At 39.9% G+C, this 14,076-nt stretch overlaps 1 protein-coding gene across 1 annotated transcript in view; it reads left to right on the top strand.

Moving 5' to 3' along the window:
- COL11A1 (collagen type XI alpha 1 chain) overlaps window positions 1–14,076 on the top strand; it is a 274,848-nt gene that overhangs the window by 248,140 nt on the left and 12,632 nt on the right. Inside the window, exons 58-62 of the mRNA XM_075002237.1 lie at window positions 8,239–8,292; window positions 8,941–9,048; window positions 9,698–9,751; window positions 9,856–9,891; window positions 9,995–10,048. Coding sequence (XP_074858338.1) covers window positions 8,239–8,292; window positions 8,941–9,048; window positions 9,698–9,751; window positions 9,856–9,891; window positions 9,995–10,048 — 306 coding nt within the window. The remainder of the gene's footprint in view (window positions 1–8,238; window positions 8,293–8,940; window positions 9,049–9,697; window positions 9,752–9,855; window positions 9,892–9,994; window positions 10,049–14,076) is intronic.

Below are 14,076 nucleotides of genomic sequence, written 5' to 3'. Positions count from 1 at the left end.
CAATTACACATTAGGCAAGAGAAATATCCCTGGACCCTCCTCTTCTCATTTACGGGTAGGGATAGCTGCTTCTACATAGGCCAGAGGACTGAAGTAGCTTCTGCAGATTAACGATACAGCTGCATCACACATCATTTGTAAAGAGGATTCCTGCCCCACTTTTCCCTCTCTTCTGAGTGCTGAGTTTCTGCAATAAAAGCTGCAGAGCATATCACCATGTTGTCACAGTCTATGCAACTGCTGCTGTGAGGGAGGGGTACTTCAGTGGTTTGAGTATTGGCCTGCTAAATCTAGAGTTCTGAGTTCAATCCTTTAGGAGCCCATTTAGGGATGGAGGCAAATGGATGCCAGAGGTGGTGCATGATTCTACCAAGAGGGCAGGGCACTGGACTAGATGACCTCCTGAGGTCCCTTCCAGTTCTAGGAGATGTGTTTATTATTTATTTATTTACTTATTTATTTATAAATGTAGCTGAGAAATGTGCAATTCATCTGAAGTAAAATGCTCCCTGATTTGGTTCTTGTTAAGACTTTCACCTCTGAAACACCTTTTGTCTTTCTTTTGTGTGTGTTAAAAGAAAACTGATTTTTTATTGATTAGAACATTTTATGAGCACACTTCAGATGACCAAGATGTATTTTTACAAATGTTCAAAACCCGTGTTTCTATCTTATAAACAAGAAAGAGTTCCAGAACATCTATTAATGCATTTTTCAGGGCTAAAATTGTCTTCCATGAACAGCAACATATCATATCTATCAATCCACATATAATTTGTATTACAGTATCTTTCAGAGACGCCAAACAAGATGAGGGTGCAGTTGTGTAAAACACTGTAAGGAGAGACAGATCCTTCCTGAAGCTTGTATAATCTAAATAGACAAGACCAAGAGTGGGAGAAGTCCACTAATACAGCAGGGGACAGACTGTCCAATAAATTCTTAGATTGCATTGCAGACAACTTTTTATTCCAAAAGGTTGAAAAAGCTACTGGGGGAAGCTGTTCTAGATTTAATTTTAACAAATAAGGAGGAAATTATTGAGAATTTGAAAGTGGAAGGATGCTTGGGTGAAAGTGATCATGAAATCATAGAGTTCACAATTCTAAGGAAGGGTAGAAGGGAAAACAGTACAATAGAGATAATGGATTTCAGGAAGGCAGATTTTGGTAAACTCAGACAGCTGGTAGGTAAGGTCCCATGGGAAGCTAAACTGAGGGGAAAAAAGGCTGAGGAGAGTTGGCAGTTTTTCAAAGGGACATTATTAAGGGCCCAAAAGCAAGCTATCCCGCTGCGTAGGAAAGATAGAAAACATGGCAAAAGACTGCCTTGGCTTAACCAGGAGATCTTGCATGATCTCAAAATAAAAAAGGAATCGTATAAGAAATGGAAACTAGGACAAATTACAAAGGACGAATATAGGCAAACAACACGAGCATGCAGGAGCAAGATTAGAAAGGCTAAGGCACAAAATGAGCTCAAGCTAGCTACAAGCATAAAGGGAAACAAGAAGGCTTTTTACAAATACATTGGTAACAAGAGGAAGACCAAGGAGAGGGTAGGGCCATTGGTCAGTGAGGAGGGAGAAACAGTAAGAGGGAATTTGGAAATGACAGAGATGTTTAATGCTTTCTTTGTTTCAGTCTTCACTGAGAAATCTGAAGGAATGCCTGACATAGAGAATGCGAGTGAAAAAGGGGTAGGTTTAGAAGTTGAAATAAGAAAAGAACAAATTAAAATTTACTTAGAAAAATTAGATGTCTGCAAATCACCAGGGCCTGATGAAATGCATCCTAGAATCCTCAAGGAGCTGATAGAAGAGGTATCTGAGCCTTTAGCAATCATTTTTGGAAAATCGTGGGAGACGGGAGAGATTCCAGAAGATTGGAAAAGGGCAAATGTAATACCCATTTATAAAAAGGGGAACAAGAATAACCCAGGAAACTACAGGCCAGTCAGCTTAACTTCTGTGCCAGGAAAGATAATGGAGCAGGTAATTAAAGAAATCATCTGCAAGCATTTGGAAGGTGGTAAGGTGATAGGGAACAGCCAGCATGGTTTTGTTAAAAACAGATCATGTCAAACCAATCGAATAGCTTTCTTTGATAGAATAATGAGCCTTGTGGATAAGGGAGAAGCGGTGGATGTGGTATACCTAGTCTTCAGTAAAGCATTTGACACGGTATCACATAATATACTTATCAATAAACTATGCAAATACAGCTTAGATGGGGCTACTATAAGGTGGGTGAACAACTGGCTGGATAACCGTACCCAGAGAGTAGTTATTAATGGTTTCCAATCCTGCTGGAAAAGTATAACTAGTGGGGTTCCACAGGGGTCTGTTTTAGGACCGGTTCTGTTCAATATCTTCATTAATGATTTAGATGTTGACATAGAAAGTACACTTATTAAGTTTGCAGATGATACCAAGCTGGGAGGGGTTGCAACTTCTTTGGAGGATAGGGTCATAATTCAAAAGGATCTGGATAAACTGGAGAAATGGGCTGAGGTAAACAGGATGAAGTTTAATAAGACAAATGCAAAGTGCTCCACTTAGGAAGGAACAATCAGTGTCACACATACAGAATGGGAAGGGACTGCCTCGGAATGAGTACAGCAGAAAGGGATCTAGGGGTTATAGTGGACCACAAGCTAAATATGAGTCAACAGTGTGATGCTGTTGCAAAAAAAGCAAACATGATTCTAGGATGCATTAACAGGTGTGTTGTGAACAAGACACGAGAAGTCATTCTCCTGCTCTACTCTGCGCTGGTTAGGCCTCAGCTGGGGTATTGTGTCCAGTTCTGGGCACCGCAGTTCAGGAAGGATGTGGAGAAATTGGGGAGGGTCCAGAGGAGAGCAACGAGAATGATCAAAGGTCTAGAGAACATGACCTATGAAGAAAGGCTGAAAGAACTGGGCTTGTTTAGTTTGGAAAAGAGAAGATTGAGGGGGGACATGATAGCAGTTTTCAGGTATCTAAAAGGGTGTCATAAGGCAGAGGGAGGGAACTTGTTCTTCCTTGCCTCTGAGGATAGAACAAGAGGCAATGGACTTAAATTGCAGCAGGGGAGGTTCAGGTTGGACATTAGGAAAAAGTTCCTAACTGTCAGGGTGATCAAACACTGGAACGAATTGCTAAGGGAGGTGATAGAATCTCCATCACTGGAAATATTTAAGAAGAGGTTAGATAGATGGCTTTCAGGGATGGTCTTGAGAGTGCTTGGTCCTGCCATGAGGGCAGGGGGCTGGACTCGATGGCCTCTCGAGGTCCCTTTCAGTCCTACTCTTCTATGATTCTATGTTGTCTACTTTGTGCTGAGGGCAAATTGAGGCACAAAGGTTAAATGACTTGCTCAAGGTCAGTCAAGAAATCCGTGAACGAATCAGGAACTAAACCCAGATCACCAGAGTTCCAGCACTGAGCCTTAATCAAAGAATCTTTTTACTTCTTCTAAAACAAAATATGTAATGAATAATTAAGTTGAATTAAAATTACATAAGCAGCAAAATATTCCATGGGATTTAAAATAAAATGCATAGTTAAAGATCTCTCCTGAGGCTTTTTTAAATGCCCAATTTCAATCAGCAAAGTGTATTAATGAGTTATATATCACTGAAAGTAAGTATTCAGGATTGCCTGTTGATTAGTTAGCTCTAGTAAATCATTATATTTTCACAGTAGCACATTAAACTTTGGTTCACATCTTAAATAAAGTTCAGAGAGAGCAGTTCCTGAGTTTAGGTTGCGTCCCCTGTGGACTGCAGTTGTGAGAAGAATGCCAAAGCAGATATGCAGCAGAGTGCAGCACACTGCAGCTGAAACTGTTAGATTCCATATTCCAGAAGCTTAAAAACATATCAGCCCTGTTTTCCTTTTCCCTTTTATTCATGAATTATGTATTTGCCTAGGCATTAGCATCCACTGGTATTCTGAACTAGAAATAGAAAACGTCCATACTGAATAAAATGTTGTACATGAAGAATTATGGCACTTCTGAATCCATGCCATGTTGAAAGGCACTTATGGCTACTATCCATATAATAACTTCACATATATCCCTGCCTACAAGAGAAGCAGTGATGAGATACTGGGCCATTTTAGCAGCTCTCTCCCCAATGTACGTATGTGCCGTGTGAGATTAACAGCTCTGAGAAATGAATGCCTCTCCTACACATTTATATGACCTACAGCACTTGGATTTTCACCTTGGTCTATGCAAATTAAACAAAATCAGTATTACTCCTTGTATAAATATTGGGAGATTTATCAAGTTTGTAAGAGAAGAGTGTTTTCAGACATAGAAATGGGGGTGGGGGAATAGAGGGAGGAGGAACAGGAGAAGTAACCAAGCTAGCTTCATACATTTTCTTATCAAATATTTCTTTTAATAGCCATTCCTGTCTTATCTTTCCAGTTATTTTTAAAAAAATAAACACATTTCTTGTCACTATTACAAGATTAACATCTTAATAAAATTCTCATATATCCTGTTAACGTTAACAGAAAAACCTCGGGCGGGCAGAAGAGGAAAGAAAAATTATATACATGTCCTTTAATGATGTTTGTTACAAATTCTTTCATTGGTTATGAAGAGACCTTACACGGTCAATCATTGCTTTTATGAGAGCTGGAATAAGTCAGGGATTCACAGTTCTCTGAACACTCTGAACCTCTAGGGGATCTGTAAAAGCTCAGTGATATCTGTGTGGATCTCAAAGACCTTCTGGCTTCCTGCAGCTTTATCCTACTTGCTAGTTGGCACCATACTAGAGGAGCCCTGTGGAGGGTTTCTCTTAGCATCATTTTACACTGGATTCTCCAAAAACAACAAGGTGGTACGTTCTGCAGTGTGATGTTCTGCTGAGCCTTGAGCTCCAAAAAACTTCTGAGTGGATGTCTAAGGGAGCCGAGAGATGATCAAGATCCCTCTGTCATCCCTTTCTTTTCCTTTGACAGAATTCTAGCTCTTGAGCTCTGAACCTCCCCCTATCTTACACTTTGGCTAGGTGCAGGGCCATACAGAAATCTAGATGCCACAGTCAGGTCTCTCTTAAGACACAAGAGAAAATGAATGCTTAGCCCTCATTTGAAGGCATTACAAAATCACCAATTTAACATGATCTACAACCTCTTTTCCAAGAAAGCCCTGATCCAAAAGAGCAAAAAGAAGTGCATTGGCTGAACAACATGAGGAAGATTGTGTATTAAACCAGATTCTTACATAATTTACTCTCACTACCTCCTTAAGTGCAACCTCACAAAATATGGTCCACTACATCTACCTCAAGGAAATGCTCGTTTGGGAGTTCTAAACTCACTCACAAATGGAAATTAGGGAAGGTTGTTTTGCACCAAAGAGGCAAGATGTTATATCAGAAATTCTTTGCACAGTGGGAACAGCAGCTTCAGGATTTTCCATTTTGTACTCTTGGGAAGGTGATTTTTCAGATCTAATAGAATCCTCTAGCTCTGCACATCCACTATACTTGCCTGTCTTCAAATTGCACATCACAGGAACCTGCATTACATCTCAGGAATGCTGGGAATGATCCCTCTCAGTGTCCATTTGTTGACATTTCAGATTTTCTATGTCTAAATTAGCTACTGAGCACTGCATCCTTTTGAGGGTTGTGTCTAGCCTCTTTTGAAACTAAGTCAGATAACAGTAAACTCAGCTATCAGCAAATGAGATTATGACCATTAAGACCACTTAATCTCTTATGTTATTTTGTGTGTTTGTGGTTTCTTATGTTACGGGCTGTGTATAAGTGGCTGTTTCCACGGTAGCTTTCCTAAAGTTCCAGAGGTCTTTTAAAAAAAACACAAAACAGCAGATAAAAAGGGTATTCGAAGTGTTACAATTGCTTGCTTTATAAGCATTATACTGCAGAGATTGATTTAACAATATAGTACCTTATTAGAGTAAGATTTTTAAATTGACTATAAAAGTTTCACAATCTCCTCTCAGTGATATAGTTTGAGATATATTTACATTATACTGAAAGAAATTTCAACTCATATCAACATTGTGCTAATGCTGTCATTTTGATTTTTTTTTCCAAAAATCTCCACTTTAAGTCCTTATTTGAATTGCATTTCTTCACAAAGTGAGTGTGAGCCACAATGTCAGAGTCATGAGTGTTCAGACTAAACACCAGCTCTGGCAATAGACTATTTTATATCACGGATACCGTATGCAGGCTTTCCCAATTTTTTTTAAAAAGATACATACTGGAAGATACTGAAAAAGTTTGGTAAATTCAGACTGCTGCCATTTGGAAGGCAATTACCTTTGAAATATCTGTGAAATAAGTGTTTTGAGAACATTTTGTATGGTCCAGTTTTTATGGAATAGTCCTTAAGCTATTGTCCAATCTATGCACACTGCTGTCATGATGTCTGAATCTGGAAACATGGCAACTTGGACAAAATTTACAGTAGAGCTGACAATCTTCATATATAGGTTCATAAAACATGAGTAGTTGTTCTGATTAGTTTGTGTGCTTGTAATTTAATATGACACCTCTCTACACAGCACCGCATAAAAGCCCAGTACTGAAATCCAACCCAACTGTGCCATTGGATAACTTAACGGAACAAAAACCACTCGTGACCATTTTTGAAAGGTTGGGCCTTACATTTTCCCAGTGGTGTCCTGTCAAGCATGAATTCTAACTGGATATTATAGAGTTTCACACTTTGTTGCCATTTTGCTTTTTAAGTCTCTTGGCAAGCACTGACAGAAGCAGAATTAACCTTGCTTCCCAAGGACCAATTACAAACCAAAATTAGGGCCAAGAGCATGTTTGACTCTCATTTTGAAAGCACCATTCACAAGTGGGCAATGCAGCATAAATGATTGGGGGCATAGTTTTAAGAGAAAAATATTTATTGTAGGTACTTATATGGGCCTCACCACTGTAGTACCTCATGGGCTATGTTTATTCTTGCCCCCTTCTTCGAAGGGGTCATGGTAATCAGGGTGATGGGAGATTAATGAAGTGCTGCAATGAATATGCAGCACTTCATTAGGCAAATTCACCCCTGTGGCAACTTCAAAGCATAAAACTTCAAAGTGCCAGCGTGCCTCAAAATTTTGGGGAGTAAAGGCACTTTGAAGTAGTGTGCGCACTTCGAAGTGCCCGCAGCTACATGGCATGCCAGCACTTTGAAGTTTGATGTGTTGAAGTTGCCACAGGGGAGAATTTGCCTAATAAAGTGCTGCATATTCACTGCAGCACTTCATTAGTAATCTCACATCACCCTGGTTACGATACCCCCTTTGAAGAGGGGACAAATATAGACATAGCCCTAGCTTTTAGTGTGTTATCCTCATAGTATCCTGTGAGCTATAATCCCCATTCTACAGATGGAGAACTGAGGCAGTGAAAGACTAAGGCCCTTTTTTTTTATATTGCTCTGCCTAACACCCATTGAAATCAGTGGAACTTAAGTACCTAAATACCTTTAAATTGTCCCTAAATGACTAAGACAGCTAAGGCTCATTTTCAAAAGTGATAGTGCTCAACAAAGAAAGTCTGGACCTAAGCAACTTGCCTAAAGTCACAAAGGAATTTTGTGATATCAAGGGATTAAACTCTGAGCTCCCTGTGCCTAAAATAATACCCTAACTCTGAGTGAAATGCAGTGTGGTTCTCAAACCAATAACAAAATACTGGGAAATCAATAGACGACACCTGATGAAGAGTCTGCGAGACATTACTGAGCTACACTACCAACTTAATTAACTTAAGAGGTCTCTTTACCACTGTTTCATAACAGGATAGGTACAATAAAGAACAAGAACTGTTGAATAAATAATGAAAAATATGTAAAGTGCCCACAAGCAAAATTAATGTGATCAACAAAACATAAATGAGAAAATTTGTTTAACTATCACATTCTTCACTGGGTATTTTCAGTGCCACGTCAAGATGTTTAATTGACCTTTAACAAGCTCTTCCTTTTACACTGTCAATCACATACACCCTCACTCTCCCTTCCTTGTCCTGCAAAGCCAGCTATTCTATTGGTAGAATGAGTTAGTTATGTTTTTTAAAACATTCACTTAAAGATTAACTTGTGTCCTAAATTGTACACTCAGGTCATTAGCAACTGAAGGCCACCACACATGAACTTACAGTATTGTTATTGTTTCAGTGAAACATCATAGTGCAGCATGCCATGTCATTTAAAATATCATTTAACTTAATTTCCATTGACCTATTTAGGGTCCACCTGGCTTGCCTGGACTGAAGGGGGATCCAGGTTCCAAGGGTGAGAAGGTAGGTGGAAATTTATCCCTTTGTGCTTCAGTTTGAGAAAGGTTCTGTAATTATCACATTAACCTAAAAGCTACATGTTGGCCAAGTGCATAACACCTATGTTGTTGTGTTTAAGATGCCCTAGTGACATGAAAGTAAGACAGGTCCATGGCACTCATCAGTCCATTGACTACTGCAAATAATAGTGAAATGGTACATCATATCTACCTATCCCAGAGATAGAAAGAAAAGAACATCTTTTCTCTGTTAGTAAAAACCCAGAGAAATTCATAGTGGAAAAGCATAAATTCACAAATGCAAAAAAGACATATTAGGGGATTTTATATATAAAACGCAACAAAATATAGAATAAAAGTTGTATTTGTCTTTAGTGTGAATTAATTGCAGTCATGACTTTAAGGGTATAGGATGGGCTTGTCAAAGGATTATAAGGGAAATAAGTACCCCAAACCCACTGAGCTATCACGGCAACTGTACCTGCAGATTAATTGTGTGCCTACTGTCTTTTAGGATTTTTAGTATCTCTTTTTAAATACCCTCAGTGATGACTTTTCAGTAACCTAGGCTATCAGAATAGATTGTTCATTTAATTTATGTGTATTCATATACATTGACCATCAATTTTATTTTTCTCTGTTTCTTTTCTAGGGACATCCCGGTCTGATTGGTCTCATTGGACCTCCTGGAGAACAGGGTGAAAAGGGCGACAGGGGACTTCCAGGTCCACAAGGGGCTCTTGGACCCAAGGGTGACACAGTTAGTAAAATATACTTTTGATTCCATTGCAGTACTTGTACAAGCTTATCCTATCTGCCAAGTCAAGAAGAAGAGAATTTGAATTCTAAACCCTTTGCACAGATTTTTATATCAGCTGCATTTAAATTGCAGCACCACCTAGAATCCACATTTGGGAAGAAAGATTCCAATGTGCTAGGTGCTGTACAAATGTTGCATAAAGCTAATGAGCTCAGAATCTAGCTTAATGACAAGACTGAGTATGTAGATGAAATAAAAAAAAAGTTGGAGGACATGGTCACAACAGTTTGCTAATCATTTTCATGTATACTACCTGTGCTCAGAATGTAGCTCATAATCGGGCTAGCTTTTGTCAGCTGGCACTGTTTTGTATGCAGGCTGTCAAAAGTGAGCCTTACAGAGGATTTGTCAGTGGATGGGGAAGGGGCTTTCTAAACCTGAAAGGGTAAGGGGACCAAAAACAGAATTTAAATGAGCATGTCATATTGTTAATTATAAAACAGGGAGCAGATTGTTAACCCAACTCAAACCCCACATAAAACTACTGTAGCTATACTTAACTATTCATCTTTTTGTCTCAGTCACTGTTGCTCCATATAGCAGAACCAGTGCAGCAAGAATAACTTATTTTCTGCTTATTCTTCTTTAGGGCATTCCTGGTACCGCTGGCCCACTCGGCCCCCCTGGACCTCCTGGTTTACCTGTAAGTAATTACATACAAAGGGTCTTGCCACGTATTGCTTATTTTAAAATATTCCTGTGTTAGCTTGAGTACAATACAGCATAATTGTGTCCATTGTTCCCTAGGGTCCTCAAGGTCCGAAGGGTTCCAAAGGATCCACTGTAAGTAACTCTTCTCCCTTGGGGTTGGTGTTTCCTTAAAATAATATTCTGCTGTTTTGGTTTTCAAGATGTCTAACATCGTGTTTCTGTCACCGATTTGCAGGGTCCTGGTGGCCAAAAGGGTGATAGTGGTTTACCTGGCCCCCCAGGTCCTCCCGTAAGTAAAATCACTTATTTAACAATGCATTCAGTTAATAGTCCACTCCAAATGACCCTGTTTTGTAACCCTGGCAGGTAGGACTTCGTAAAGTCACAGAAAAGAAATATATTAGAGCTGGTTGGGAATTTTTCAAACCAAATGTTTTTCTGTTGGAAAATTCCAGTCCATAAATGCAAAACATAATTCATGGTAGTGTGATGTCTCTGACAAAAACTCACTCTGAAACAAAAATGTGAAGAAAAAAAAGTCTTCCCTTTGCAGAATAAAACATTTTGATTATCCATTTTTTGATTTTATGAAAGGCAGAAAGTCAAAAAGAAAGTGAAACATTTTTGATTTTCTTGAAATGGATTTGAAATGCAATTGCTGGAGGAATTCTAGTTCTATGGAAATTTCAAATGGTTTTAGTTTCATTCCAGAGTGTGAGCATAAGAGACAGACTGGCTGTTGTTGATTCCCAGGTGCACTGGGACAAGGAATCCCAGAACTGCACCCTGTTCAGAATCTCAATGCGTGGATGAGATGATGGTGTAGGGAGGAGGGGTTTAGATTTGTTCAGAACTGGGGACACTTTTGGGAGAGGGGGAGCCTATACAGGAAGGATGGGCTCCATCTAAATCAAAGGGGATCCAGACTGCTGGCACTAAATATTAAAAAGTTCGTAGAGCGGTTTTTAAACTAAGAGATGGAGGAAAGCCAATTGGTGCAGAGGAGCCCATGGATCGGACAGAAACTCCTCTTAGAGGAGAATCTATCGATAGAGAGACTCTAGGCTTTAGTGAAAAGGAGAGGAGGTGAGATATCAAACAATGGGCTACATCAGACGAACAATCATGTATAAAAGAATCTAATACATCTGGGATGGGAAGACAAATAAGCAGAGGCAAATCTTTAAAATGCTTGTACACAAATTCTAGAAGTCTGACTAATAAGATGGGTGAACTAGTGTACCTTGTATTAAAGGAGGAAATTGACATAATAGGCATCAGGGAAACCTGGTGGAATGAAGACAACGAACTGGTTACAATCATACCAGGATATAAAATATATTGAAGGTTAGAATGGGCTGTGTGGGTGGCGGAGTGGCACTGTATGTGAAAGATAATGTAGAATCAAATGAAATAAGAATTTGAAATATATCAAAATGTTCCTTAGAATCACTATGGATAGTAATTCCAAGCTCTACTAAGAATATAGCAGTAGGGATATATTATCAACCGCCCAATCAGGACAGTGACAGTGATGTTGAACTGCTAAGGGAGATTAGAGAGGCTACCAGAATAAAACACTCAATAGTAATGGGGAAATTTCAATTATCCCCACATTGACTGGGTACATGTCACATCAGGATGAGATGCAAAAATGAGATTTCTCGATACTGTTAATGACTGCTTCTTGGAGCAGATCGTATGGAACCCACAAGGGGAGGAGCAATTCTCGATTTAGTACTGAATGGAGTGCAGGATCTGGTCCACAAGGTCAGTATTAGAGGACCGCTTGGGAATAGTGATCATAATGTAATAACATTTAATATTCCTGTGGTGAGAAGAACACCTCAACAGTCCAATACTCCGGCATTTAATTTCAAAAGGGGGAATTATGCAAAAATGAGGAGGTTAGTTAAACAGAAATTAAAAGGCAGAGTGACTAGAACAAAAACCCTGCAAGCTGCATGGAAGCTTCTCAAATACACTATAATAGAGGCCCAACTTAAATGTATACCCCAAGTTAAAAAACATACTAAGAGACTTCAGTCTTCACAGCCAAGGATGTTGGGGAGATTCCCAAACCTTCACCATTTTCTGTGGGAAATGAAACTGAGGAACTGTCCCAGACTGAAGTATCATTAGAGGAGGTTTTGAAACAAATAGATAAACTTAATGTTAACAAATCACCGGGACCAGATGGCATTTATCCAAGGGTTCTGAAAGAACTCAAATGGGAAATTGCAGAACTATTAACACTAGTTTATAACCTGTCCTTTGGATCAGCTTCCATACCCAATGACTAGAAGATCGCTAACGTGACACCAATATTTAAAAAGGGTTCTAGAGGTGACCCTGGCAATTACAGGCCGGTAAGTTTAATGTCAGTTCCAGGCAAATTAGTTGAAATAATAATAAAGAATAAAATTGTCAGGCACATAGAAGAACATAATTTGATGGGCAAAAGTCAACATGGTTTCAGCAGAGTGAAATCATGTCTTACTAATCCTGTCATAGTTCTTTGAAGGGGTTAACAAACATGCAGACAAGGGAGATCCAGTGGATATGGTATACTTAGATTTCCAGAAAACCCTTGACCAAGTACCTCATCAAAGGCTCTTATGTAAATTAAGTTGTCATGGGGTAAGAGGGAAGCTCCTTTTATGGATTGAGAACTGGTTACAAGACAGGAAACAAGGGGTAGGCATAAATGGTAAATTTTCTGAATGGAGCAGAGTAACTCGTAGGACCAATCCTGTTCAATTTATTCATAGATGATCTGGAGAAGGGGGTGAGCAGTGAGGTGGCAAAGTTTGCAGATGACACTAAACTGTTCAAGGTAGTCAAGACAAAGGCAGACCGTGAAGAACTTCAAAAAGATCTCATCGAACTGAGTGATTGGGCAACAAAATGGCAAATGAAATTTAATGTGGATAAGTGTAAGGTCATGCACATTGGACAAAATAACCCCAGCTATACTCACAATGTGATGAGGGCTAATTTAGCTATAACTAATCAGGAGAGAGATCTTGGAGTTATTGTGGATAGTTCCTTGAAAACATCCACGGAGGCTGTCAAAAAGGCAAATAGGATGTTAGATATTATTAAAAAAGGGATAGACAATAAAACAAGAAGTATCTTACTGCCCCTATATAAATCTATGGCACGCCCACATCTTGAATACTGCGTACAGATGTGGTCTCCTCACCCAAAAAAGATATCCTGGCACTGGAAAAGGTTCAGAAAAGGGCAACTAAAATGATTAGGGGCTTGAAACAGGTCCTGTATGAGGAGAGGCTAAAAAAAACTGGGAATTTTCAGTTTAAAAAAGAGGAGACTGAGGGGGGACATGATAGAGCTATATAAAATTATGACAGGTGTGGAGAGGGTGAATAAGGAGAAGTTATTTACTTGTGCCCATAATACAAGAACTAGAGGACACCAAATGAAATTTAATGGGTAGCAGGTTTAAAACGAATAAAAGAAAGTTCTTCTTCACTCAGCACATAGTTAACCTGTGGAACTCCTTGCCAGAGGAGACTGTGAAGGCTAGAACTAGAACAGAATTTAAGAAAGAGCTAGATAAATTCATGGAGGTTAGGTCCATAACAGGCTATTAGCCAAGGTTAGGAACAGTGTCCCTCGCCTCTGATTGTCAGAGGCTGGAGATGAATGGCGGCAGACAAATCACTTGATCACTGTCTTCAGTTCACCCCCTCTGAGGCACTTGGCACTGGCCACTGTCAACAGACAGGTTACTGGCCTGGATGGACCTTTGGTCTGACCCAGTATGTCCATTCTTATGTTCTTATGTTTGGGAGCAACTTAGATTTCTCCAAGTAGCTGGTCAGTTCTACTAGGCAGCATGGTGGAACCCAGGCTTGCCTCTTCCCTGCTCCCTTTTGGGGCACTGTGGACCCTCTGGGGAGCAGATATAATGCATTCCCCACATCTTTCTGAGCACATAGGCTGTGTCTACACGTGCCCCAAACTTCGAAATGGCCATGCAAATGGCCATTTCGAAGTTTACTAATGAAGCGCTGAAATGCATATTCAGTGCTTCATTAGCATGCGGGCGGCAGCGGCGCTTCGAAATTGACGAGCCTTGCTGCCGCGCGGCGCGTCCAGACGGGGCTCCTTTTCGAAAGGACGCCACCTTCTTCGAAGTCCCCTTATTCCCATGAGCTCATGGGAATAAGGGGACTTCGAAGTAGGCGGGGCCCTTTCGAAAAGGAGCCCCGTCTGGACGCGCCGCGCGACGGCAAGGCTCGTCAATTTCGAAGCGCCGCTGCTGCCCACATGCTAATGAAGTGCTGAATA

This window comes from Carettochelys insculpta, chromosome 9, assembly GCF_033958435.1.
Source record: "Carettochelys insculpta isolate YL-2023 chromosome 9, ASM3395843v1, whole genome shotgun sequence".
NCBI classification, from domain to species: Eukaryota; Metazoa; Chordata; order Testudines; family Carettochelyidae; genus Carettochelys; species Carettochelys insculpta.
The sequence above is the reverse complement of the archived record's forward strand: the minus strand, read 5'-3'. Positions and strand labels throughout refer to the sequence as shown.